Source organism: Atheta coriaria, unplaced genomic scaffold (genome assembly GCF_025399875.1).
Source record: "Atheta coriaria isolate IRGN ID8LTWV9N9 unplaced genomic scaffold, Caltech_Dcor_3.1 hic_scaffold_7_pilon, whole genome shotgun sequence".
Lineage (NCBI taxonomy): Eukaryota > Metazoa > Arthropoda > Insecta > Coleoptera > Staphylinidae > Dalotia > Dalotia coriaria.
Genome location: NW_027045449.1, coordinates 3,691,423 through 3,718,847, shown reverse-complemented (window position 1 = coordinate 3,718,847; position 27,425 = coordinate 3,691,423). Strand labels below are relative to the sequence as shown.

At 39.4% G+C, this 27,425-nt stretch overlaps 1 protein-coding gene across 2 annotated transcripts in view; it reads left to right on the top strand.

Annotated features, from left to right (window-relative positions):
* LOC135795317 (neuroligin-4, Y-linked-like) overlaps positions 1-27,406 on the top strand; it is a 141,767-nt gene extending 114,361 nt beyond the window's left edge. For both annotated transcript variants that reach the window (XM_065306953.1, XM_065306954.1), the window contains exons 4-8: positions 9,712-9,858; positions 10,028-10,983; positions 12,556-12,707; positions 20,040-20,158; positions 24,697-27,406. In XM_065306953.1, the coding sequence (XP_065163025.1) occupies positions 9,712-9,858; positions 10,028-10,983; positions 12,556-12,707; positions 20,040-20,158; positions 24,697-25,793 (2,471 nt within the window). In that variant the 3' untranslated portion in view covers positions 25,794-27,406. The remainder of the gene's footprint in view (positions 1-9,711; positions 9,859-10,027; positions 10,984-12,555; positions 12,708-20,039; positions 20,159-24,696) is intronic.
* The last annotated feature ends 19 nt before the right edge of the window (positions 27,407-27,425 follow it).

The window sequence follows — 27,425 nt, the reverse complement described above, 5'->3', positions numbered from 1 at the left end:
ATTCATTAATTTCAAGTTTGTTTTTCCGCGCTTTCTGTCTCACTTTACACTTTGGACCTACTTTCGATTTTCACACCCTTCCAAACAAGTCCGTCAACTAAAATATCGTCATTTACATTCTATTATTAAACAGGCAAAAATTACGAAACATTTTAAAGACTTAAGTATAAGTAAAGTGTTTCGAAATTTACAATTTCACCTAATTACAGACTTTGTTTCTAAATCTAATCGGCGTAAATTTGTTACAAAACTGTGAGAACACAGATCAAAGCGCAGAGAAGGAGTTGGAAACAAACGCCTCTCTTAAAACGATTAGTCTCCGAGTTAATTAAAGTTGTAAAAGTAAAATTCCGCACCTCAAACTACCGACAGCAACTCGAAATTTACAACAGTAATAAAATTATTAATAATATTGTTTAGCTAAGTTTGGTTGCGGTTGCGAATGAAAAATATCGTTGACAAGTTGAGCAAACTAGCTGAAGCACCTTTATTTATGTCTGGAAATAACAGTGACATGTATATATTATATTAATTTTTGGAGCAAAACGCACAAATCTTCTTCAAAACGGTTCGTATTTATTACACGCAAGGTTCATATTCTCGGCGCTCGTACGTCGTCTCCGAAACGCTGCGCGGAAGGAAAAAAACACGAAATAAAGAAGAAGAAAAATCCGAAAGCGGCGACGATATATTATATTTATATACATGGTGTTTACAGAATAATTTGAAATAATTAAAAATATATTATTAAATATATTTGTTTTTATGATACGTTGGATTCTTTTTCTTGTAAAATTTGATTGTTTTTGATGTTTTCTAGTGATTGGTATATTTTATGTAGTTGTATACCACTTTGAGCTTCAGCACGTAAAAAGTGCAAAAGTATAAAAGAGCGTCGCCGCACAAGGCTCAAGGTTTTATCGGTTGATTTATTGTTTCCGCGTATGGTGACATCCACGATTTAATCTGTCTAGTCTCTGCTTTGGCTTCGACTTCCACCCGCGGAGCACGGACAAAACTCCGAAATTCGGCTTAGAACTCGTTCGAGCTTTTTCTTCCTCCTTTTCTGTGGGTGCCACCAAGTTATAAGAATTATAACACAATAACTGAGAAAATAACTCCTGGCAAAATATAAATAGCCATAAAATCACACCAGATTTAATTAAATTTATAAAAAAAGAAAAAGCATAGATTTGTGGGTTTTGTTTGATGCGAGACACTTTAAAATGTCTTTTTGTAACATTCATGTTCATTCTTCGGGCGGGTGCCAGGAAAACGTTAATTTGTGACGCTTTTATCTCTCGCCCTCGCCGAAAAGTGCTAATGTTTAACCTCGCTGCACGTACATTCATTTCGGGCGAGCATCAGCACTATGGTACTACCGCTTACAGTTGGGTGTAGCTTTGAAAATGCGTTTCTCTCAAAAAGAGCGTTCCTCGTCGTAGTCGTCGAACAAACGCACCGAGCACCGTCGAGCAAAACCCTTGTCATTCCTCTCGGCTCGGCTACTCGGTGTCCGCCATGTTGTGTGCTGATGTTACAGGGGATCGTCGTAGTGGTGGCGCTGGCAAACGCCGACCGCCACTTAAGCTGTCCCCGAAAACATGAACTATTGAGTCATACATCATTTCTTTACCACTGCCTTCCTTCCTCTTCTTTCGCACTGCTACTGATGCTGTGGTCGTTCCAACACGGCCAGCACTGTGCATTTTTCGTCGCTGTTATCTCGTCCTGTGGGTTGAGCGTTGAACCCATTTGCTTCTGCTTCTTTTTGTGGCTACTTTCGCATATTTCGACCAGAAATGCGGCTAACATTATTGTGTTACTGTCTTTCCTGTAACTGGTGCACCGCAAATATAATATTTCAAAGTTATTTACGCTTTTTAATCGAATTTATTTCGTTTTGTTTCGGTTTAAATGTTTCAATATGCACCTGTTGCAAATTTAAGCATCAATCAATCATGATGCACGTCTATCCCTTTAAGTTGAAGTCTTTACCGTCCCTGATGCAACAGCTCGTCGATAATGACAAAAAAAAACTAAACAACAGATAAAACTGTATTTGACATTTTGGCGTTATTAGCTTTTTTCGTCGTTAATAAAGATGGATTGTTGACTTATCACCATTTTTAAAATTACAACCACTTCATCATGACTTCCATTTTGTTGCCAATTATTTTAATGTGTTTGAATAATCCAGGGGACGTTTTATTTTGTAAATATTATTTTTTGGCATAAAGAAAAATTACAAAAATAAACAAGTAAAGTGAAGTAAACAAGCAAACAAGTGAAACCATACTGGAACTACTTCGGAAAACGTTCAAATGCCAATGCACTAGCAACCGCTTCAAGAAAACATCCCCAGACAAGGACGTGTTATTGTTTGAATAAGGTCTGACGGCTCCTCAAAAAGAATTGAAAGCATCGTGCGAGCGCGGTTAACAAATTTTATGGAAAGCGCGACGGGCGAAGTCGATAAAATTGCGCGTAGCATGTACCTTCCCCAGGGATATTATTAACGCCGATCGGGAAGCTTGTTATTTCATAAAATATTTGCATTCGCAACGCGAAGGTACGATGTGTTGCATATATGCATTTTGTTTGAAACCATAAACCGAAACGAAAATAAGCATAAATATGTGAAAAAAGAATAAAACGGAAATGAACGCATCCATTTTTTGATGCATAAATATTTCTAGGTTATGTTGGGAGAATTTTTTGTATTAACAAATAACATACATTACTTTGTAGTCAATTACAGACCTTTAGTGATCATTTTACTAACACCTATACACGTAACCACCCTTTTTACCTTTCCGCCCCCTTCCTTGGATGTTCACTTCCCAGTTCCGAAAATGTACGTTTTCCTCGAGCACGTGCTTTTCTTCATTACGCCGGGGCGATTGCAGCACGAAGCTACCCTTTTCGGGTGTCGGCTTCTGAGCCCCTGCCTGAAGGTGTGAGGACTTAATTACTGTCCACGTTTCGTTTCGCCGCCATTGCCGCAGCTTTGAAGCACGGCGTTGCTTGCCGGCTACCCTTTTGTCGACTGGGCTGGCAGTGGTGGTAGTAGTGGTTGCTTTTACACAAAATGGAGCAACTCCAGTTAGCGAGAGTGTAATGTTTGTAGCGTGGATTGCGTGGATGGGGGCGGCGAGAACACGATGGTTTATAATTATGGGGGTTGTCGCTTTGATACCACCAGCATGCCAATAAAGTTGCAAAAAAATTAAAATTAAAAAATTAATTTTTGCTGCCGTGGAAAATTGGGTTTTGAGGTTAGAAGACATGATAAATGAACTTTTTTTTTATTAATTCCCTTTGTCTGTGTATTACTTAGGTGGAAATTTATATTTAATATTAAAATTAAATTTACCCCAATAATACCTCTACCCTCTTTCTTTCTCCCAGTCCATTTTCGATCCATTCAAGACTTAAATTTGGGTTTTCCTTTTGTGTTCGCTCTGCAAATAGGCCTCATAGTGTTATAGCTTCCTAAAAGGTTCTGCGAAGAGAGGCGCTTTCCCTCATTTGCCCTCATGCTCATCTGCTGTTTCACTCCTCCGTTCTTTCTTCACGCGAAATGCGAAAATGGGATTTAATTTAAATTGAATTACGAATTTCGTTCGTTCTCGTCCTTGCTCGCCGCGATGTGGGATTGAAACTCTCTCCCCCTGCTGGTGGGTGGCGATTGTGTTTTCTATATGTGCGTGTGCGAAATTGATAAAATTAATGAAACGAACGAAGCGAGAGCGCCGACAAAAAGCCGTAATTAAATTGTACGGAATTAGCAGTCCGTAATTAGATAATGATAACTTCGTAATTAATAAAACGTCACTTGTGCGTGTTGCGTGAATTTTCGCGCGCGTGTATGTGTGGTGAAAGCTACTGAGGCAAAGACGAGGTGGCGGAATTAATTAAACAAACAAATGAAGCTGCAAACGCTTGAATTACAAACATCATGATCGAATTTGTCGAATTGACAACTTCACGACTTTCTAATTATTTTTTCCAAGGTTGTACTCGTAAACAGAAAAGTTAATATTTAAAATATTTAGTTTATAAAACTGTGACACGCAATTAAAATAAATGGATTAGTGTGGAAATTTATAAAAAAAATATGCAATTGAATCAATAAAACAATTAACAATTTGTAGTTTTTAGCTCGATGGTTTTAACATTTCCATTTTTTGCTGGCATTTTGCAGGAAAATTTTTGGAGGTAATATAATTTCGACCATAGTCGCTGCTGGCCCTGACAATACCACACATGCTGTATTTTTTTACATTTCAATGACTCAAGCGCTCCACCCGTATTGAAATATATTGGAAAAATTGGTGAAAAAAATTTGAATGCGTTCGTGCGGATATTTTCAATGTTTCAGGCCAGTGTGCGAGCCGCAGCAAAAGTTTTATTTTTAAATGCTGGGTGCAAATATGCAAGAGGATAAAAGCCCAGAATGTGTGCGCGAATTGAATCGAAAATTAGGTTATATTTTTGTGTAACAAAAAATTGACACTATTTTTATGGCTTCTATTTTTCGAAAAACGTGTTTGTCATATCAAAACTCAACCAACATTATTGAGTAAATACTTTTAGTGATCGCTTTTGGACAGTTGGAAACTCATAGGTAGAAAAATTGTTGGCAGGTCAAAGCCATTATCCCCTCACATCGCATACCTATGTTTCATTGTGCTTTATGGCTTTGCGCCGGCTTTTTGTTTTCGCAACGCTGCCGTGTTATTTTTCCGGCACAGCGAAAGCCAACTTTCCCATCAGAGATGAAATTCTAATTCGAATTGGAATGCGCGCCATAACGCCTAACGGCGCGGCGTCGAAGCGAACGCCGTTGATTGTAAAAAAAAACGGAGAGCTGGCCGTAATACGTCCGTCGAGGGCGATTTTAATAGAAACGCTTTATACCTCTACAAGCGTGCGCTCACACGCGCCAGACCTACTGTTGCAGTTGAGGTTATGTTTGTTTATGTTCATGTCAGGTTAAGTTGGGTTATGTGTGGCGTGCAATATAACCGCCGATAAATCATCGAAATGAAATCGCATAAATACGTCCGGCGCCGCGCCGGCTACACAACATAACCTACAAAGTGTTACAAAAGTATGCAACCAATATAACATGTTTACTACAGTTGCGCGGAGAAAAACTTACTTTTTAAAAACAGAAAAATGTAACTGTTTGTTATAATGTAGCAATTGTGGGTTGTTATTTTATTAAAATTAATATTTTGTGATTGTAACAATGACCGGTCGGTAAAAACGCCCCCGGCTCTCGGTTTGTGATTAAAGCTCACTTACACGCCGCCACCACCCCCCACATTGTTCGCACAGTCCGTCGGCGGCGGCGCTATCATCAGCGCGACGCTTGAACGCTTGAATCATTTGTAACGAGCCCTTCCTGCAATACGTTATCGTCCCTCCGGACCACCGCCGAGGCCGCCGCCGCACGCGAATTGCTCACGTCATGCCGGGCATCGAGGGCTAATTATTACATTGAAATTCACGGCGTTATCTGCGCTACCCCCATCCTCGACAAAAAAATAAAACAGAAAATACCGAGAAAAACAGAATCGTACAAAACATATATGGCCATAAAACGTCAAAAAGAGTGTTTTTATTTTTTTAATTGGGGGGGCTTGTTTCGAAACAAGGGTGAAGGCAACACTCTTCAAATGTAAATGTTTTGTTTCGGAAATTTGTGTAAACAGCAACTCGAAAACCAATTACATTTTTTCGAAAATCACAATACAGTTATGAGCTTGTTGTGACATATTTAAGGTTATGTTTTGGTATTAATACGTCAATAATTCAATTCCAAAGTAGTAAATTTTGTTTTTCAAGTTGTAAATCCCGCCTCTTGGGAAATGTAAGAAATGTACGAGTAGCCTTGTACCCAACAAGATGGCGACGAGAGGAAATAAAGTCTCGCCTCGCTTGCGGATGGCAACGATCCAAGCCATAAGTGGATACGCATAACGAAATTGCACGCTTGTCGCCGGATTGCATTTGCTGCTTTGCATCCCCATGAAGAAAAAAGACTTCTCGGCGCACCCCACTTGTAGTCTGACCTAGATTTGCAAGAAAATTCAATCTTTCTTAATTCAATTTTAATTTTGATTGAACACTCGCCAAATGCATCCCCGGGTAAATTAAGCTTTGAAGTTGAGAAACGGTTATTTTACAAATTCTTAAAATAAATGGATGAGGTGCAAGGTGTTGAAGTGTTTAATGTTGTTTTTTTGAATTTGAAATGTGTTGCTCATGTTTTATTTTTCGGAAGTTTTGGACAGGGTGCCTTGAAGAGAGTTTTCCTAGCATATGATTTTATAGGGGTGCATAATAGTGAGATGCTAATTCGATGCAAAATAATACGCGTCGGGGCCGCCCATATCGTTAGCATATCTTAGCAGGAGACTTCCGGGAATTCCTTTACTCCAGCTTCCGCCCTTGTCATCACCTTTCTAATATTTGAAGGACACAGTGTCACCCACTTTCAAAATTTTAAGATATTTAAGATTTCCTCTTCTTTTTGTTTTTTCATCTTTCACTTGAGAATCTCTCGAATTTAGTTCGTTTCGGAATTTCCTGCTCCGGAAAAATTGAAAAACCCGCGCCGTAAAAGAGACTGGTTTATGTTAATATCTTTGTGGAATCGGCGGCGAAGTCAAGCTGAAACTCGTGACGCCCCATTGTGTGCGTCGGTAATCGCCCGACCAGCGCCATGTTTGTTTGAATTTGTGAATTTCTCGGAATTTCTCTCCCCAATGACCGGCACAACCTTTCCGATCGTTTTCGCAACGGATACCCGCATGCAAAAGATGTGAAATAAAATAAAAGAAAAGCGTCGAGGTGTGGCGGGGGTGAACGAGCGCCCCCTGAAATGGAATCTATTCTATTTCCACTTGTGGAGTGGGATTTTAGAGCGTCAGGGAGCGAAGCGAAAGCAAACACGTGTTCGAGACACTTTTACTATGCAAAGAAGCTAAACAATTTACGAGCACTTAAAACCAACCGATCTGCGCGCATGCACGAAAAACACTCGAAGAAACTCCGGAAACATTCAATACAATCGCTTGCGGAAAGTGAGAAGTGATAAAATCAATTGCGGCGGCGAAGGTGGTGGCGATGGAGGTGATTTCACCAAAGTGCATTGGAAATCAGAACAAAAGAAAATGCAACCAATTTAACAGCCATTGAATGCCAGGTGGGGAATGTGTTGCCTATATTAAACACATTTCAGTTGCAATTTGAATAGGAACGAGCTGGCATCGAATCATCTTTTCACCGAATCATGCGCGCGGTAAATAAATCCGGATGAGCGCAATACTCGTAGTTGGAAATAAGTGCGGACGTGAAAACGCGTGGAAATTGCTCGTGATGCGTAGAGAGATGCGATTTCCGCCACTCTTGCACATTCGTGAATGTAACACAATAAAGTTTTATGCTGCAACACACTTCTCACAACGAATTACTTTCATTTCAAACAAACAAATATGGTTATGCAACCACGCCGCCATTTTGTTTTAGTGATAAATTTACATGCATTCAGTCTATAGACTTTAACGAGATAATTGTTTCGAAAATCGACGTTTCAATAATTTCAGCACTATGCACGTGCAGATCCACGACTGGCGGCGGCAACAATGCCGGTTAATATAATTGCAGCTCAATTGTATCCGCACACAATAGGCACAAGCCAAGCGCAACAATATCAGCCAACGTGCAGCCACTATCTTTGTCTGGCAGTCTACATAATGACCATCATGCAATGTATATTGGGTTGCCTATTTATACCTCATTTCACAAAAACAGTAATATTTCCAATTTTTCAGTAATAAAAACAAAATATATCAAGTTTAATTAAACCTTTTAAGCTCATTCGCAGTTATTAACATAGACGAGAAACAAATGACTGGAAATATTTTATCTGATTACACCTTAATTGGCTTTACAACTACTTTCCACTTAACTCCCGTAGCCGAGTCGAAGCTCCGCCTCGCACGCTAAATATAGTCAACCCATTATACACCAGTAAACGCGAAGGTTTTAATATCCTCGCAACACACGACGCACACGGTGAGACATTTGTGTTGTTTTACTTAATAGTCCCGGCCATGGGGCACAACAACAAACGAATGTCTAGCATTCCTGGTGCAGTCGCGAAGCGGCGCATTCTGCATAATACTCTCGCGCTGGCGTGTGCATCTCCGGCGTATGCAAATACAAACAAACAACGGAACGCGTTTGTTGGCGTTGTTAATTTCGCGTATTTGAGCGCACGCACGTGCTTAATACCCACCTACGGCCGCGATTATAATTGGAATACATAGAATACGTAATTTCAGCGCTGAGTTATAGGTTATGTAACCTGTATTTGTGCATTTGGGCCGGCTCCCACTAGCGCACAACCGCGCAATGTTACAACTTTATGCTAATTTGTTAATTTATTATATTTAATTGGAATGAAATGCGACTCACTAATTGGGCATCTCTGAACGTTAAACTTCACCTGCACTCAGGGCGTATTATACATGATAGTGTATAATGAGTAGCAATTATATTTTCGCAGGAAAAAGAGTCGTAATTTTCGAAGATTTACTTCATGTTATTACGTCTAATGTTCATATCTGTTCATTTCCAGTCCGTCCGGGAGCATCTTCCGCGGATTCGATTTTTCATTTTAATTATGCGCCTCTTAGTGCAATAAGTAACAGGCGGCTCGCGAGCACGTCTCCTGGAGAGTGCATTTCTTCCGTTCAATTCTCGATGCGCGCGGACACGGAGATCCTCGCCGGCGTGTTCATTTTTCATACTTTTAATATCAGCGCGGAAAAGTTTCCGCATTAAAAGCGTTTTATGAACACGTAATGAGCGCGGGAGGATTTGCATAGTTTTATATATTATTCGTTTGGCGAACGTTTTTCAACAGATTTTTTTTAGCCTGCACAAACTCTTTATAAGTCTTGCACTTTTGCGCTGAGTACTTGTGTAGAAATTCGCAATTGCGCAAAACGGAAAATTTAAACAAAGTTATGGATTAAAAGTTGCAAGTCTGTATTAAACAAAAGAGTTTGTGTTTGAGTTCATAATGAGAATGCAAATTTGAGCATTAAATTAAAGAATTAAAACTGTGAAAAAAGTTTATTATGTTCGTTTGTGTAAAATTCAATATTTTAGTACTTGGGGCGAGAGAAAACGTAAATAATCGGAAACAAGTTTGCTGTGTGATATCGTCGTGCACTTAAGGTATTAAATATTAAAGTGCGCCGAACGCTTCGTTCACTTTGCGAATTCTTATGTGTTTTACACGCACCGCCATTTTCCCTTTAATATCTTCTTTTGCGTTATTAAAACTTTCCTCGCGACTAAAACTTTATGGCTGCAGCCAGGAAATGCTCAACGTGTTTGTTTTCAATTACAATTAAATCAGTAGTGATAAATTTCCTGACTAACAAAACTATGAAAAAATTCAACTTTCGTTTGCTTGTTTTTAAAATTTTTGGTTATGTCTGCGAGGCATTGTAGGTTAGTGAGTTTTTGATGAGATTTTATATCGTTTGAAGTCTCATCTCATCTCGCCGAGGCACTTTGTTGACGATGTAATAAACGTAATTACATAATATCGTTGCTTGTAAAAATTAAAGCGCACTTCTTTTGTGCCTTGTTTTTCTAATCTCGTTTTATTCTCTGTTGCAGTAAGTGCCGAGACTCGCCATCCAGTGATCGTCTACATTCACGGCGAAAGCTTCGAGTGGAACTCGGGTAATCCTTACGATGGGAGTGTTTTAGCATCCTACGCCGACCTCGTGGTCGTCACACTTAATTATCGACTAGGTATCTTAGGTAAGTATTTATTTTAGTGTTGTGTTGATAAAACCTTACCAAACACCTTATAGAATATAAGGTTTTGAATTCTAGTTCATTTGGCAAACATCTGTTGCTGATGTTCATTGCCTGCACGTGTTGTCCTCTCCCTACAATGCCAAAACTTACGAGAATTTTCTGGTTATAGGTTTTTTAAATGCAAATCCAGCGCCGCATCTGAAAGCGCGCGTGGCAAACTACGGTTTAATGGACCAAATCGCCGCCCTGCACTGGATCCAACAGAATATCGCCCTTTTCGGCGGCGATCCGACGAACGTGACGCTTGCTGGTCATGGCAGCGGCGCAGCGTGCATCAACTTCTTGATGATTTCACCGACGGTGATGCCTGGTCTGTTTCATCGCACACTGCTCTTGAGTGGTTCAGCGCTGTCTTCGTGGGCCTTAGTTGAAGATCCAGTTAATTATGCAGTCAAACTAGCGAAGGAGGTCAACTGTTCTATCCCTGATGATGTGGGGAAAGACCACGAGGCTATTGTAGATTGTTTAAGAGAAGCTCCCTTAGAACATCTGTTGGGAGCAGAGGTGGCAGCACCAGCTTACCTGAGTGCATTTGGGCCTAGCGTCGATGGGGTCGTCATCAAGACAGACTTTGCCAAAGAACTGGTGACATATTTTAAGCCTTCGGATTTGCAGAATTTTGTAGGACCTGTCAATGCAAATATGAAGCGGTCCGAAGCAAACTTGACCCCACGAGGGACAAATCCCTATGATATTCTCTTTGGCGTGGTTACCAGTGAAGCATTGTGGAGGTTCTCCGCGGCGGACATCCAAGCAGGATTTGAAGGTGAACGAAGGGATAAAATCATCAGGACCTACGTCAGGAATGCCTATACTTATCACCTTAGTGAGATCTTCTTCACTGTGGTGAATGAATACACAGACTGGGAACGCACTGTTCAACATCCTATCAATACCAGAGATGCAGCAGTCGCAGCATTATCAGACGCACAATTTGTTGCACCTCTTGTTCAAACCGGGGATCTCCTTAGTGCGAAACCTCCACAACCAGGTCAAGAACAAACAGGACCTAAGACATTCTTTTATGTCTTTGATTACCAGACCAAAGATGGGGACTATCCACAGGTGAGTCTAACTGGAAATAAAACAACCCCGTACGGTCATGAATAGCAATTTCCGTAAGTGCTGCGTAATAGCCCATTAGAGGGCGCGCAACAAATAAAAACACAATAAAACGACAATTTCAACAAAACGGTGCGCGCGAACGATAAAACGAAACCGAAACCGCTCGCACATAACCTCGAACTGAATTAGCGGGGTCGCGGCAGCCGCTTTTTCGGAGAAGATAATAACGCGTCTCCTAAGTGGCGCAAATAGATGTTTACAGCGAAACTCGCTCGGGTGCTAAAACTACCACTAACCTGGTGCGTCGTGTCGTTATGTCGTTCACAATTTAGATTTATATCGGTTTATCTTTCATCGTTTACGCGCGCCCTAACCTAAAACCTTCGCGACGCAGCTTTCAGTAAACGTGCGCTTCGTTGATGAAGCAATTATAAGATTATAGGACACGCGAAAATAGAAGACGTTGGTGAGAGGGTAGTACGGGTGTCAGCTCAACTAACTTTGGCAACATTTGCGTTTTCTAAATTACGACCGAATCCTCGCATGGCACATTACTCGATGGCGCAGTCATAAAGCATGTCGCCTTGCTGTCTCCATAACCTAAACTTTCTGCTATACAGCGCGTCTGGAAGAACAAATCGCATACAACAAATGTCAAATGTTAAATTTTACGCAAACTCTTTGTATAGATGATTAAAGTTTTTGCGAATATAATTATACAGCGTCTTGGCACTTCGGGGGCTTGTTGACTTTCGAGATGTAGAGATTTGCCAGTGGCGCGTCGAAATTATTACTAATAACGTTATAACCGACGTTTGTGAGCGCCGAATAACGAACCACGCCGGCGGAGACAGGCGACATGTGTTTTGCCGACTTCCAGACGGATGACATTTGCGGTCGCGGCACGTCTTTGCGCTTTGCGCCCGCCATTCCGTGCGTGTAACGCGTAACAGTCTAATAATCTTGCCAAACCGCTACGCACGCACGATCAACCCAAGATAACTCAAACGGAAGTCATGAAATCGTGTCTCTTCAACTTCGTACCACCAGCGCCATCTAGATCACATATATTACATTGAAAACATTTCAAATTAACTATTTGTTTAGTTGATTTTATGATTGTCAAAGTTAAATTAATCTACGAGTGCAAACAAATTGCCTGTTCTATAACATGCACAGTGTTGATTGTAATGAACCATTAGTCCGACTGATAACGACTGCTTTCCGGGATAGTTTGTTAGCTAACGGCGTCATAATTAAAACTAAACGCAAAGGGTCGCACTGTTGGAAACAAAGTCATTTTAATTATTTTTTCGCATGCAGGCTGAATAAAAAATGAAATAATGCAGAAGCGGAAACGCAATTCCCCAAGCATGCAACATTGTTTCATAAACAAGCGAGTATCCTTGTTATTTACGTTGTTTATGTAATTTACGAAACTCTACAGACTCTAGCAACAAAAAATAAACTTTTATGAGTTTTTAATACATACGTATATACAGAGCGTTTGTTCGGGAGGCACCAGCGGCTGGAAAAGTTATTTGTTTCCTCATTTGTTTGTTTTTCTTGCAGCGCATGGGCACAGTGCACGGGGAGGAGTTGCCGTACATCTTCGGAGCGCCTCTGGTCGACGGCTTCAACCACTTTCCACGCAACTACACGAGAAGCGAGCTGGCGCTGGCGGAAGCCGTCATCATTTACATTGCTAATTTTGCTCGAACCGGGTGAGTTACTATGCCCTACAATTTTCCTATGTACACACGTGCAGTGAAGGAATTGTCGAATCTTTTTGGCAGCCGAATTGCTGTTCACAACATTCTTTGACGTGCAGAAATGAGAAGCTAAGCTAGAGATGAGTAAAGACTTTTTTGGTTGATTTTTTTGTTGTGTTACGTTATAAATTCACATAAGAGCGATTATACTATGAATGAGAATAGGCAGCCTAGGACAAACACTTGAATTTCGCGAACAATTGCACTAAGACGAATTGATGACGCGAATTATGCGAGAAAAGAGACTCGCCCGCATCTAGCTCGCGCGCAAATATGGCGCTCGCGTATGTTTGCGCGTAAATTTGTTGGGGCGTGAATGCGTTCAACTTGCGCTCAACTTGGCGTCGACTTCCAATTTACGTCCGCATTGTTCTCCTCGCAAACGCAGCGCTCCTCACGCAGAATTTCGTATTCATGGAAATTTGAATAAATTTCACCGACGCGGCCACGGGTATAGCGCGTCGCGCGTCATACGCGAATGCTAATTTTCATTTACCGCCCTTCTGCGAGGCGCGCCGCCGTCGCCACCCTCGACATAAGCATAAGAATGAGCATAATCGCGCGCACGCTCTAAGCGTTCGCGCATTGTCGAAATCTTCAATATTTTCATAGAAGATTGCCCAAGAAAACATTGACGCAGAACCCAAAATCCAAACACTAAACATTTCGAAACTAAATGTGAGAATTTGAAACACTGAAAGCACACTGTATATCTTGAATAAATACGATTTCTAATTTGTGGAGAATTTGTCTTTGAAGACAGAAAACTCACACTCATATTAAATCGTATTAATTCAGTGAGGCGTTCTGGTGAGGTTCTAAAATAACACGTGATTGTAGATTTAGATGATTTCGCAGCGGGTGGCATAATGAAATTGAATCACATTTGCGTGTGTTGGTGAAATTGTGCGGAATGTCGCGGCGCGTTTTATTGTTGCATTATTCGTCCTTCGTCGTTGCGTGCATTCCGGACTCTGTGAGAGCCGGATGCCGGCAAAGAGCGCGACAAGTTCGTGAGGTTTGTTCGAAACTTGTGGCAAACATGCAAACAATAAAGCAGACGCATTGTAATTAAACATACCGCATGCAAAAACTTTGAGGGGAACTTTATAACATGTACCAACATGTATAAAAGTCGAAAGTTTTAAAATTATTCATTCTTGACGTCTATTTTTATTTTGAGATGAGGAAAAATCATTTTAAGACATTATGTGGGTCACTGAAGAAATTATTTACTAAAAACTCTTTTAAATAATAGTTTGAGTAGTATTTTTAAATATAATTCATTTACTATTGTTTAGATGTCGCTAGGATGCACTTATTTGCAATCAATTATTCTGCGGAATATCGTAGCACGCGTTTCGTTCGAATCAGGTGATGTTTATTAGTGTCTGTAAGTTGTATGTTTTATCAGTGCGTATGTATGCATTAAAATAAATGTGCAACAATCGAGTTCGTGCGAATTCAAGCATGCTGCGTAGGCACAAATCATTTGAGGAACAAGAATAATAAATAAATTTATTGACAAATCGTGTTATTTTTAATTATACAAAAATACTTGTTTATTTTATTGTCGATATTCATTACATATATTAAAATCGCGCTATTGACAGATTTTATTAGCAAGTTATTTAAAATTCCACAATTGAAGAGATTGATGGAATTTCATTGAAATCTGTTTAATTTTGTTATTGATATTTATGTTAGATACAGGTATACAGGCCGCGATGTTTACCTTGACAAGTGAATGATAACAATAAACAAGTTTCAACTTGTTTCTTTCAACGTTTCAAATCGTACCGAGATGTCGCAAGAATGCACTTTGTTGCATTAAATAAGATCAGTCGATTTCAGTCGCGCAGCAGTTCAATGAATAAATAAAATATTAGTAAACTAATATTATATATAAATTTAGATATTGAATGCTGAATAATATTTATTAAAATAACTATTTATTTTTAAACAAATAATCGGAATATATTGATGAAATCTAATTTTCGCTGATATTTCAGTTTGGCAGCGTTAATATCAGTAAGAAGACAAGATTAATACTATTTGTGCCAAATAAGATACGGTTTTTGTTGTGACACATATAATTCACAGCTTTTTTATGATATTTACAGGCATAAATTATTATTTACTGCAATTACGAGTCGACTGGGCTCATTCTTGGCACACATCGCCTTCTTGGCCGTGCCAAAAACGCACATTGTAAATACTTTCCTTCCTCGGCGCAACTTCCGGAACGGGCGAGTTTTAGTTGTGCGCGCTTTACACCGCCACTTTGCCAGTTTGCTCGCACATGTCGCCCCGCTAAGTGCTGCGAAATGGAAACACGAAGCCTCGTAAAATCCCGGCCGCCACACGCGCGCATAAACATTTGAATAGGGGGCGGCCGGTTTCGGGTGCTGTTGCAAGTTTTCAACTTGCACACACGCCTGCATCCTAAGCGCACAGGCAGAAAATAATAATTTCGCAATCTTCCGGATTTATTCACAGATATATTATTCTGAAAGCTTTCGTAGAGACGTTGTGTTGGTACATACATTTATTTTCGCTGTATGCTGGTTAGTTACTGCGGTATGTTTTTGGTTAGGTGGTATGAAAAGCGGGGATTGCGCACAAAACTACGAGCGCCGCGGGCGTTAGATTTCATTGTGTTTGCATCATAATAGAATGTGTTCGAAATTTCCGGCGTTTAATTCGGTTTTCCAGTAAACTAACGCCGGGACCCACTAACGCCGCGCTTGCGAAAGATGCAGAAACGTATTATGATGGCGGGAACGTGCGGGAATTTATTAAACATGTTGAAGGAAAGCGACTAAAAGCTTAGTCATAAGCAAAAAATCAACATCCACAACGCGAACAATAAAATTTAATTTCATTCTATTCTTACGCAAATTTTAACATTAGCTACGCACGCACGTCTTTTACATGTTACAAATCTATATATAATGATTTAATTTCCTTTTAATTTCGCACGAGTTTCCCGGAAGTGCGTGCCTCGCACGCACAATTCATTATCTTATCATCAATTTGCCGGCTTGCCATTTGTCACTTGTCATTTTCGCGTGGTTATCTTGGAATTTCGCATTTCGATTGCTAATGTCCTAACACTCCCCGGCAGCTAACTTTAAACTCCAACATCTTGCACGTCTTCATCCCCAAGTGTGTTAGGAGCGTTCATCTGCGTGTCAGTCGTTTATTCCGCGCGTTTCGCTGATGAAATATTGATGACGACGCGTAAAGCACCCACGAGTCGCAAAGGGAGTCATCACAATCTAATGTATATCCAGTGTAGTCGGTGATATATGTACTAATGTTGGCGAATCTGAAATGTCATCACATTATATCGCGTATTACATAAGTTGTTGATGTTTTTTTGTGGGGTTTTAAGACAATTTAAGTTGAGTTTTGACTTGAATCGATACTTTAATGCTGGCATAATGTATTGAACTTGATAGGTGTGGGTGATCTAAGTGCAAAAGCAATTTGCAAGCGTTTTAGCATCGTTTGTTTAGTGCGTAAGTGACGAGCCAATTGAAGTGCACATGACGTTTAACACTTCAACATTTACCCAACAGTTTCATGTACTGACAAACTCATAGGTTAATTAAATTGTACTAGTTTACTAATTGTGTAATATATTATAATGATAATGGTGATAATTATTTTGTTGGTGTATGGTTGTGGACGCATGGTATGTTTGAACATTTGCACAATTCGTTGTTGGATTTTTTGCGCCCTGGATGTCTTTGTTAGCACAGAGAATTGTTAAACCCTCCATGCCGGTTACGCAACGTAAGCCGCCTCTCTAGCTGTGGAATTGTCGCAAAAGGTGAAATTGGTAGCTCGACAAAATGGAAAAGCGTTTCGTTTATTCTTTTTCTCGGCGCTGGACTCTGACAAAAAGGGTCAGGATTTAAAAAGCGGATTTTTATATGTCGCCTTTCGGTGACCCCCCTCAGCCAGCCCGCACAATATCACACTTCGCTTTTTGGTGTGCCGCATTCATACGTTCTCGGATCGTATAAGAAAATGACAAATATCCCACAAATGCCACGCCGAAAAGCGATATCTATAAACGTGACAATTGTGTGCAAATCGACACGAAATCAACTTGTTCCTTAAGAAAAAAAAAGACATCAAAATCAATCGGAGCAAAAAAATATTTTAAAAATACTGAAAACGCATGTCATTTGATATCATTTATTTCTTACTTTTAATTTATAGCGTTTGTTTTAAGTTGTTTATTCTAAAATGTGAATTAATCATTTGTTAACATAAATTTTAAGCCAAGACAATGAAAACGTAAAAAACCCTAGACACGCGTACAAAAAATGATAAAAGAACAAAGAATCCCCAAAAAAAACGAACAAAAAAGAAACGTGGCTGATGAGAATTTAAACGCATCGGGCCTTGATCAAGATAAATGAATGAAACCGGAGCTGATGTGAATGAATAACGAGTTTACTTTTACCGTTATTGTTCAATCGTATAAATTAAAACAAAAAAATCACCAAAAGGCGCAGATTCTTTCTGTTTATTAGGATACAATAATGTTGTTGCTTTATTAGATTGAATTTAACGCGTGAGTTCACATCGACACCTTCATTCATGAAGGCTACCAACAATTCAGAGTTTTATCAAAGTGAAGGAGGGGAGCAACACTTTCTTGACTTAATTCATAGGTGACGCTAGAATGCATTTTTGTGCATTAAAATAAAATCAGGTGATTCCTTGGAGCTAGTTTGTTTGTGTCCGTGAATTTGATATCAATTTAAAAATAAACACAACTAGAATAATAACAAAACACTTTTTATAAGTATTTATTGAATATCTACCGGTTTTTCTAGTTAATTTACTTTATTTTTCTATTCTTCGATAATATATTATCGATTCATGAATGTCTCATAAATTTTTTAATTAAAAATGAAACGAAATGTAAACTTTAATTAATTTCCACAAGGAAGAAATTTTAATTTTCTATCTAACCTTGATATCAAATATTTACATTCGTGAAAAGTTTCGCGTTGTTTCAGGAAACTTTCCGGCGGTTTTCTTTTATTTCCACGCGACACACGCTGATATCTTAGAGTTTTAAGAGTTTAGACTTAAAGTGTATGCCAGCACGATAATATTTTACTTTCGAAAAGTTGCCATCTCTCGAGCATGCCGAGCGGAGAGATCAATTTTTAGCGCGACTCGCGGCTAAAAATTCGAAGAGTCGACGACGTAGACGAAAATTGCCATTACGTACACAATGCGAATGTCAATGGCGCGTCGGCGATGTGCAATATGCAGGCTGGCGGGGCGAGAATATGTATTCGCGTCTTGATGGAGCGAAAACTTTGCTTTGCAGTGCAATCAATACATTGTTGCGGGAGCGGCGCCGTTGAATGCTCGAGTGGATCCCTCGATGATGATGATGGTATCGACTTCAATGGCAAACTAGAACGACGAAAGAATTTCATGTCGCACGAGAATATTCTAACGCATTTTATTATGGTTATTATAACATTTTCTTTATAAGTTTATTCAACGAAGCATTAAAATATAATTGTTAAGTTGTTAAAATGCTAGTTGGCATGCGCAGTAGTTACCACTTCATATTAATGACTAATATAATGAACATTTGGTCGTAGTTTTAAGGGTTTTTACTGGTCACTTTTGTCGCTTTTCTCTCATTAATATGACATAAAAGTGTCGCCGAAACGGCGATTCTATGATGCGGCACAAATTTATCAAAGCGTTCAAGCTTTGCTGAACGCCGCGGTAATAAAAACGACTCCGAGTCCGAGGAAGCAAACGTCCGATATTATTAATCAAATTATTTAATGGCCGCACCAAACCGCATGCCCTCATAAATCAGCCGTGAGCTTTTATTAAACCTTTCCTAACCTAACCTATTTCAATTTTATTGTTTATATCAAACGCTAATACTTCTACGATATTTTTTTCATGTCTTGCGATTTTGTAAAATCTTTAACTTAATTTGAAAACTTGTTACTTGAGTTTTATCCCCGCAACGAAGAAATCTTGACGGTTATTAAGATTCCCTCAAGCAACAAGGTTGTAAACTCGCCGGCACTTGTAATCCAACTTGCGAGCGAACGTCACTCTGCCCGCGGGCAACATACTAATTTCTAACCGTGCACTTTTTATCACCATCATCGTTTTGTTGCCCGTTTACACTTTACGGTTTGTAATCCGCCATCCGCCGCCGCACAAATCCCACATCTTACATCTTGCTTGCTTTTGAGTGTTGGTCTCAATCTCAGGTCTCTCAAGTTTCGCTCCAACCGTAGATACCGAATGAGATGCGCAAATTTCCAGTTAGCATGAAGGCGAAAAACTATCCCGCTTAAATGGAAAAGTCTGTAAAGTCACTTTTACGGTGCGCCCACGCACTCACACACGCCCTTCGGGCCTAGGTACTCGTAAGGTGACTGGGATCAGACAGGTTTCTATATAAAACGCAAAAAAGGAGTATACGCTTGGACTTTCACGACGCAATCTTGTTTCGTCGTAACTTTTTTAAGCGAAAACATACGCTGTAAAAGATTTTAAGCAAATTGCAAATTTAATCAAAAGACAACAGAAATTTTTGCGAATATTTCACTGAATTGCATGCAAACTTGGTTAGTCAAAGTGGTCAGCGAGTAGGTTTGCAAGCTTCACGGAGTGGAAATGCCGGAATAATCAGGCGAATGGAGTGAAATCAATTAGATTGAGTTTGCCACATTAGGTTGGTATCCAATGATAACGAACAAAATCAATTTCGTGTGGAGTTAATGCAAAATCACATATCAACTTGTTCAAATTACTCAAATTTGTTAATATTATCACAAATAGTCACTTTAAACATTAAATTTAAGCACATATTCAAAAATTTCACTTGATATTATTAGAATTGACTAAATCAGATACCAACAATATGGCTGACTTTTTCTCCACCAACCTTGCTTGGGTTTTGCCAGAAATCGAACGCTTTTCAGATCATTTAATCGCCGATATAGACGACGATTATCGCAAAAGGATGCGCTCCAACTGTCTCTGGCCTCTAGCAGCTCTCTTTCTGCAGGTCTGAGGACCCGAAACGCTGGTTTAAACGATGCGGTAGTCCGGGCACGGGCGCGCCATTTGTTTTTACAGCGATTCGCATTTACATTTACGGGCTCCGCACGTTTCGCGAATACACTCGCGCGGAAACGAATAAAAATCCAATTTACATACGCTAATTGTATACTAATTGCCGTTTTATGTTCCATCCCCTACTTGTAGCAATCCCAACGAGCACCACAAGCAGGAGCCAGTGCTTGCCGCCTCCAGAGAGCGAAATCGTTTTCGATCGATCGTCTGGGACGAGTACGACAGCGTGCATCAGAAGTATTTAGAAATTGGTAAGTGAAACAGATATTTATTACGATTTCAAGAGTTATTGAAATGTAAAATTTAAATCCCTATTTATTAATTTTATCAATTTTAGGTTAGTTAATATTTCGACTATTAATGAAACTATATAAGCAATTAAGTTTCGCTCAACTAAAATAGCATCCACATAACCTTAATTGCATTCCCCTCCACGAATCCGAAGGGGAATCGTGGCGCTCATGTTTATTATTTTGCAAATTGTTTGCGCAGCTCAATCGGTTTGTGCGGCCCGCCGCTGTTGGAAGGGTAGTTAGCACGAGTTGTAAATATGCGCAAAATTACCTGCCGGGCATATTTTATTAACTGTATCTGAAAACTATGTGTGTCGGCGGCAATAGCGCACCATAGAATTCCAATAATTTGGAGGGTCGAGCGATAGCGCGGTTTTCGGTCGTAATGTTTGTTGTACCACCACCACAACCGCCGCCGCCACCACTACGCATTTTGTTTTGTGGTGCGAGATTTGTTGCACTCCGAGCTATTCTTGTATCGTTGTATCGTTTTATGGCCGGCTTTTGTTTTTGTAAATATATGAAACACGCCACTATGCACGTAGCAAAAAATATACATAAAGTGTATTTGTTTTAAGGTTGCTGCAGTAATGTTTTCATAGTGGTGTGCATATTTTTCCCGCAAAGTTAAAAATTTAAATTATTCAACTATAAATACAAATAAAAATTTTTGTTTTCTGCAAAAATAATATTTCTTGCAATTAATTGTGTATGTGAATAATGTTAATCAAAATAAATGCATACATCCGCTTGAGTGCCGCCTCCTGCGACGCCCTGGTTGTTCCTGCAGACGCCACCCTTCGCGTTTCGCCGTCGACACGTACCGGATTGTTAATGCATCTCGTAATAAATGATATTTCATATTCCATTAGTTTCGGCGCTGCACAGCGTGGCGCGGATTGCAGCGATGTTCGCATTTAGCATATTCTTCATCTCATATAGCATGTTCCACTAAATCCACGCTGGTTTCATCACACATCTTACTCGACACCACAGTGAAAACATTTCGGAGCACTCGATATAAAACACTTACTGGTGTGCGCATACCGCTCTATCCTAACGACTGCAATCACCAAACGTTCAACCGACAGAGCGCGCTCGCGCATTGTTATGGTATGCAGCCAACATCGCACAGCCGGTTTTGTGTGGCCTACCGCAATAGTTACCAACATACGCGCACATGCATCTTCTTTTGCCTGTATGCTGACAAATCGTAATTTTCCTCACTTCGCAACAAAAGCAAACAAATATAACGTGTTATCGTAAAACACTACACATTTAAAAAACACAAATATATAACCTAAAAGTTGATGAAATCACTTATAGAATGATAAATTTTATTATAATAACTTGATTTATTTTATGATTTTGGCAGTTTAAGAAGTTGTCGGTTTAGGTAGACAGCTCTTGTCGAATATCTATTATGTTCCCGATTCCCGGTCCCCGCGCCGTGCATATTGCACATCCACTTTGCCTGGCTGCATGCAGCGCATGCATAAAGCATAAAGTTTCCGATATGGAGCGGTGGCGGAGGCGGTGTGCGCCGCCGTGAAGCATATCCATCATATTCACAGCACCCACCACCTCTACCTTACACCCATCCAGGAGGAGACAAATCTTCACTATCTCCGCACGTTTCCAAGTATCTAGCCGTTTGCGTGCAGCCGTTAGAAACCATTAGAAACAAACTCCTGGTTGGGGTACTTGATAGAACTCTACTTCAGGTTTTATATCAGTTTTCTATACGAGTTTCCCAGTAGTTTAGATCTTCATTTTAAAAGTTGGTATATAAACTTCAAAAACCTAGAATATTGTTTCACGTAAAATATATTTTTTAAAAGATTAATGTATTGATTAAACTGGCAGTTAATTTAGTCCACGTGGAGATTCGTTTTAGGAGACCTTTCCTTTGTAGAGTGTGCGGACATCAATATTCAAAGTTTGTCTCCTCGCACGATCATTTATTAGATGTCTCACGGAGCAAACACACTACCTCACTACTACTAATAGTATACTTTGTGTGTCGATCGCTAGATGTCGCTACGTGGGTGTTAGTAAAGGTTTAATAAAAGTGCGTTCAATCTATTGGATCTTTCGGTTGCTTGATCGTGCGGATAGAATAAGTACCAACCTTATTCCTTCACATTCTCTTCTGCATTTACATTCTGTAGAGTCACTATAACAAAAATTACAATGTAAAATCGTTTTAATTTTTTTTGTTTTTTTTTTGTATGTTGCTAATCTTCTCTTTTGTGATGATGGTAGAATGATTAAATTCACTCCAGAGTTAATTAAATCGCGCACACGTGAAAATGCATTTTAATTAACTTTTAATGTCCAAGAGTAATGTGTGTATTGAGCTGAATTTGCATTCGAGACTGCCTGTGAGCTATTGTATTTCAATTGGTGTAAAGTTTATGAATATTTATGTGTTGGTTATGATCAATTCCAATATAGGCAACTGAATATTTGTTTTATTTGCGTGTCTGCGCTTGTACTCCGCTTAGGTACTTACTTACGTAAATAGAAAATGTCGTTTTGAATATTTCGATGTTTATTTTATTTATACTGCAGTTTTTTATGTTTATTCGTAATGTTATTCGCATTCAAGCGATGTAAAACTTAAAAAAATGGGCTAAATTTGTATTCGTTGTATTTTCGGCACGTTCGTGCGTTCATTTGAAGATTGGTTGCATATGGCGCCGCATCCTGCATCCGTTGGCTTCCATTTCCATTTCGTCGCCGAATTTCTCCATCTCCAAATTCGTGGCCGAGCCGCTGGAAAAACGAAAAACGAACCACTTTACGAAAGTTGCAGCTGCACGGCGGCGGCGACAGCGTCGCCTGAAACTTTTCGACATTTATACGACTGCCATATTTCGCCGAATTATATTAAAATACTTTCGTCTTTCGTCTTTTTGAGCGCCAGTCAGGCTCAGCCGATGCGCCGAAAAGATGTTCGGGGACTTGCGACTCAAGTCCGAATACGATTTGCAGCTTAGAAAACAAAACAGAGCGGAAAATAATCAACAAAGCGAAATGGAACTGAATTAATCGAAACACAAAACAAAATAACTTTGTTGCGGATATGCAAAATTCGCTTAAATCTTACCAAAGTCATGAGAAAAACTTGGAATTGAAAACAAGAAAAGAATTTTAATGATTAAATCGAATATCTCAATAAATTCTAAAATGTTTTAGAAAAATATCGTGGTGTCACTGCAAATTGTATTCTTTTGAAAATAGCTTTTCAAGTATCATCACATTACCGGCGACCGCCGAGCTTTCATTCTGCTCTAACAGGTATCACCTCGCTGATCCTAGAATAATTGGAGGGCTCTGCTTGCCATGGCGTCACAATGAACGATCGGGCGATAACAATCCGTGGGTAGCAAGGTGACAATATTTAAGGAATAGTTACAAGCGAAAGTCCCCTTTAAACCCACCTTTAAAGTCTTCTTAAGCGCAAAAGCGCAAAAAAATTGCTATAAAATCTCAAATAAATTGGACTTGACTCTTGAGATCCGTTTAGGACTCAATTTCTCAAATTCTTAGAAACGTTTTGAGCATTTATCAAATAAAAATGTTGTTTCTTGATTTCACAACTATTATAAAATAATATAAGTTATATTTAACGTAAGGCAAGAAATAAAAACATTAGTTTAGAAATGATGGAAAGAAGACCTAGGAGACTATTTTTCATTTTGGCCGACGTCACTAGAGAGCTTCTGTTTCCGGTTCCGTAAAAATTCGTTTTTTTTTGTTTTCGACTCGCGTGCGTTTTCCATTCGTCTTGCGTTCGTCTATAATGCAACATAAAACTGAGACGAGAGCACACGAGTAGTAGGTACGTAATTCCCGAGATAGTTAAACGAATGAAAGTCTTCGAGCTCTCCTGCGGGAGCCGCTTCCCGCGAATCGTTAGATATACAAAACGGCGCGCAAATCAAGCGTGAAATCACATCGCGCCTGTTTTTTTTTCTCTCGTTCGGTTTGTCCGCTCCGACGTTCGTGAAGGAGAGTGGTAGTTACATGTGGGACGTTGAAAGTCACCGAATTGTGTGTTTAACTGAAAGTTAACTGAAAGCTATATTCCGGGATGACTTTCGATTGGATTGGGAAAAATCTTTCAATTTCGATTTTTAACCGGGAAATAAAATAAATCAACGAATTTCTGCTTACGTTGTGTTTGACTGCTTTTTTATTTGACTGTTTTTAAGTAATTTCAGTTCCTGCAGAGCCGTAATGTTACATCAACATTTTGGGCGAAGCAATTACGACAACCAATCGATATTATTAATTACGTCAAAGCTTGCGTCGATTAAAACGCAATCATCCGTGCTTAGGAGCAGCTCGCTAGCTCGTTTGCTGATGATGATGTTTGTTTGCCAGTTTGCCAGCTTTCCTCCCTCGTTAAAGATGTTTTTTTTCCATTTCTCTGTCTTTATGTACTGCCAGTTGAAAAATATGATTAAATTGGTTTAAATTTGTTTCAGGGATGAAACCGCGAATGAAAAATCATTTCCGAGCCCATCAGCTAAGTGTTTGGCTTCGGTTGATCCCAGAACTTCATCGAGCAGGCATGGAGGATGTTGTGGCTCGTCACAATCTCTTCCGAAATCATAACAACGCTGAACTTTATGATGGTCCAGTTCGACCGGATCCACTCTCACGGGTTAGCTATTATGACCCTACTATGGAGTTGTTCCGAAGAAGACCGAACTCCTCCTTGACTTCATTGGAGGCCCCTACTACAATAGACACTATTGTGACAACCTGCGTCAATGTTGTCTCCGGTGGCAACTTCAACCCTCAAACCTTTCACGGTCACAACGCTACAGCAACTGATACACTTGCGAGTTTAGAAGCTGCTGGTTACGCGGCCTATAGTACTGCCCTTTCAGTGACCATCGCAATTGGTTGTTCATTGCTCATATTAAACGTGCTCATATTTGCTGGGGTGTACTACCAAAGAGACAAAACCCGCATGGAAGTAAAATCGTTACAACAACAGCAAAACCGGCAACAAGCAAACTTTGAAACCATTTCGAAGCATGGCCATTATCACATGGGTCATTCGCAAAGTGCTAATGTGATTGTAGATGTTGAACAGGATACCACTGCAATGATTTTGGCTGCTAATAGTCAACAGGAGCAGAGTAAAATGCAGCAACACCTTTGTGCTCAGTCCATTCAAATGACCAACTCTCTGAAGGCTCCACCGCCTAGCCCTAATGTAATGCAGCAGGGTAACTGCATGACACTGCCTAAAAATGCAAGTAACTACGCACAAAATTACGTCCACCAGCAGCAGCAACAACAGCAGCAACAACAACACCATCAGTGTATGACGCTGCCTAAGAATGCGACCATGATGAATAACACTGCGTGTATTGTAGCGGAAATGCAACAACAGGGGATTGTGCAACCTCCGAATGGAAACGCAACAATGCACATGAGTGTACCACGGCCGCCACCGCCGCCGCGGAGTAAATCCCCGCCGGAGAGTCAACCACTTCTCACGGCACACCATCAACCCAACAAGTCGAGCATGCGCGTGCCGCAAGCGGCCATGAGCGAGATGCGCGTGTGATAACTTCCGGACGGTTCGGATTTAGTTTAGGCGCTACTTCTAGAGTTGATACAATATTAATAAAGATTGTCTCTTCGGTTGCATTTTACCTAATGTCAGAAATGTGAAACAGGATAGAAATTTATGAAACAAATTAAAATCGACTTTTCAACTCAATAAACTCAGCAAACTACTATTACAGTATACCAAAAAGTTTTCCGAAACTCGTAAGCTCATAAAAGTAAAAATAAAAGCAAAACGCAGAAGGTAAAAGCAAAAGCAGAAATTTATTAAAGCGACGAACCGTAATTAACGAAGTTTCCTCGCAAAGATGAATTACTTTCGTATTTTGTGCCAAAAGTGCGGAGACTTTTCTCGCGCCGAAATAAAAGAACAGTGCGACGATGGCGAAGGTGTGCCGAAATTGGAGCATCATCCGGACCGGCCATGTGTACATATAAAAAAAAGAAGGAATAACCCGAAGGGTATTAATTAGATTACGTGCGGCGAATCGACGAATGATTTCATTAGAGTTCTCGTTTGTTTTTTCGGGGTTCACTCGCTCGCGCGTTCCACCAACTTGCTCATGAACAATGACAATGAACAACACAGAATATACACACACAACTCACAAAACAAAAAGTGCTAATTATTTCATAAAGTCATTATCGTTAATGAATAAATTTCGAAAACTAAAAAACAACGTGCAGATTGCAGACAATGCGGAATTTTGTGAAATGGACAATCGAAACAAAAGTATTACGATTATATGCATAGAAGTGAACACTAAAACGAAACGAATCTAAAATCTAATAAACGTTAAACAATTGTAAATATTTAATATGGAACTAAATCGACACGAATACACTAAATAAAAAATTAAAAAAACTTTAAACGTACTAGCGAGAAATGAAGCATCATGAATAGTGGAGAATCAAACGTATAGTTTCAACTTTCAACGAAAACAAAAAACAAATAGTCTTCTAGCTTTAATTAAAACCAAACTAACCATCATACTGATTTATAAAGAAAATTGTACATAAACTAAAATTACGATCTCGATATCTATGGTTTCAGTATGGATATGGATAGCGGTATGATAAACGAACTTTTAATAAAACTATGATATGTCAAATAAATGGAAACCCAAAAAAAATCATACACAAACCAAAAAACTGTATAAATAATGATAAGATATGTATGAGAATTAAATGAATACTCGTGTGACAGTAAAACATACACACGAACGCCATTGATAATTGAACTATTATAAAGATTCTATCATTTAATCGTTGTATAAATGAAACAAAAAAAAATTGTAATATTTACATGTTCTGTTTTCGAAGATTTTAAACTAGATGTCATTTTTTTAGCGGAAGCAAATGATGATGTACACGTAATTATTGATTGGTTGATTCATTTTCAATATTGTAACAAATACTCAAATACTATGCAAGATATAAACAAGATGGTGAACAAGTTTTGAGAATGGATTATTGAGAGTTGCATAACTATAGTCTGAACCACGACAACACTACAACATATACATTCAACAAATGATACGGACTTGTTAAGAAACGATGTTTAAATATGTGAACATACTAATTACATAAATAAAAAATAATTGAACTTTATACCTTGTGTTTCATTTAC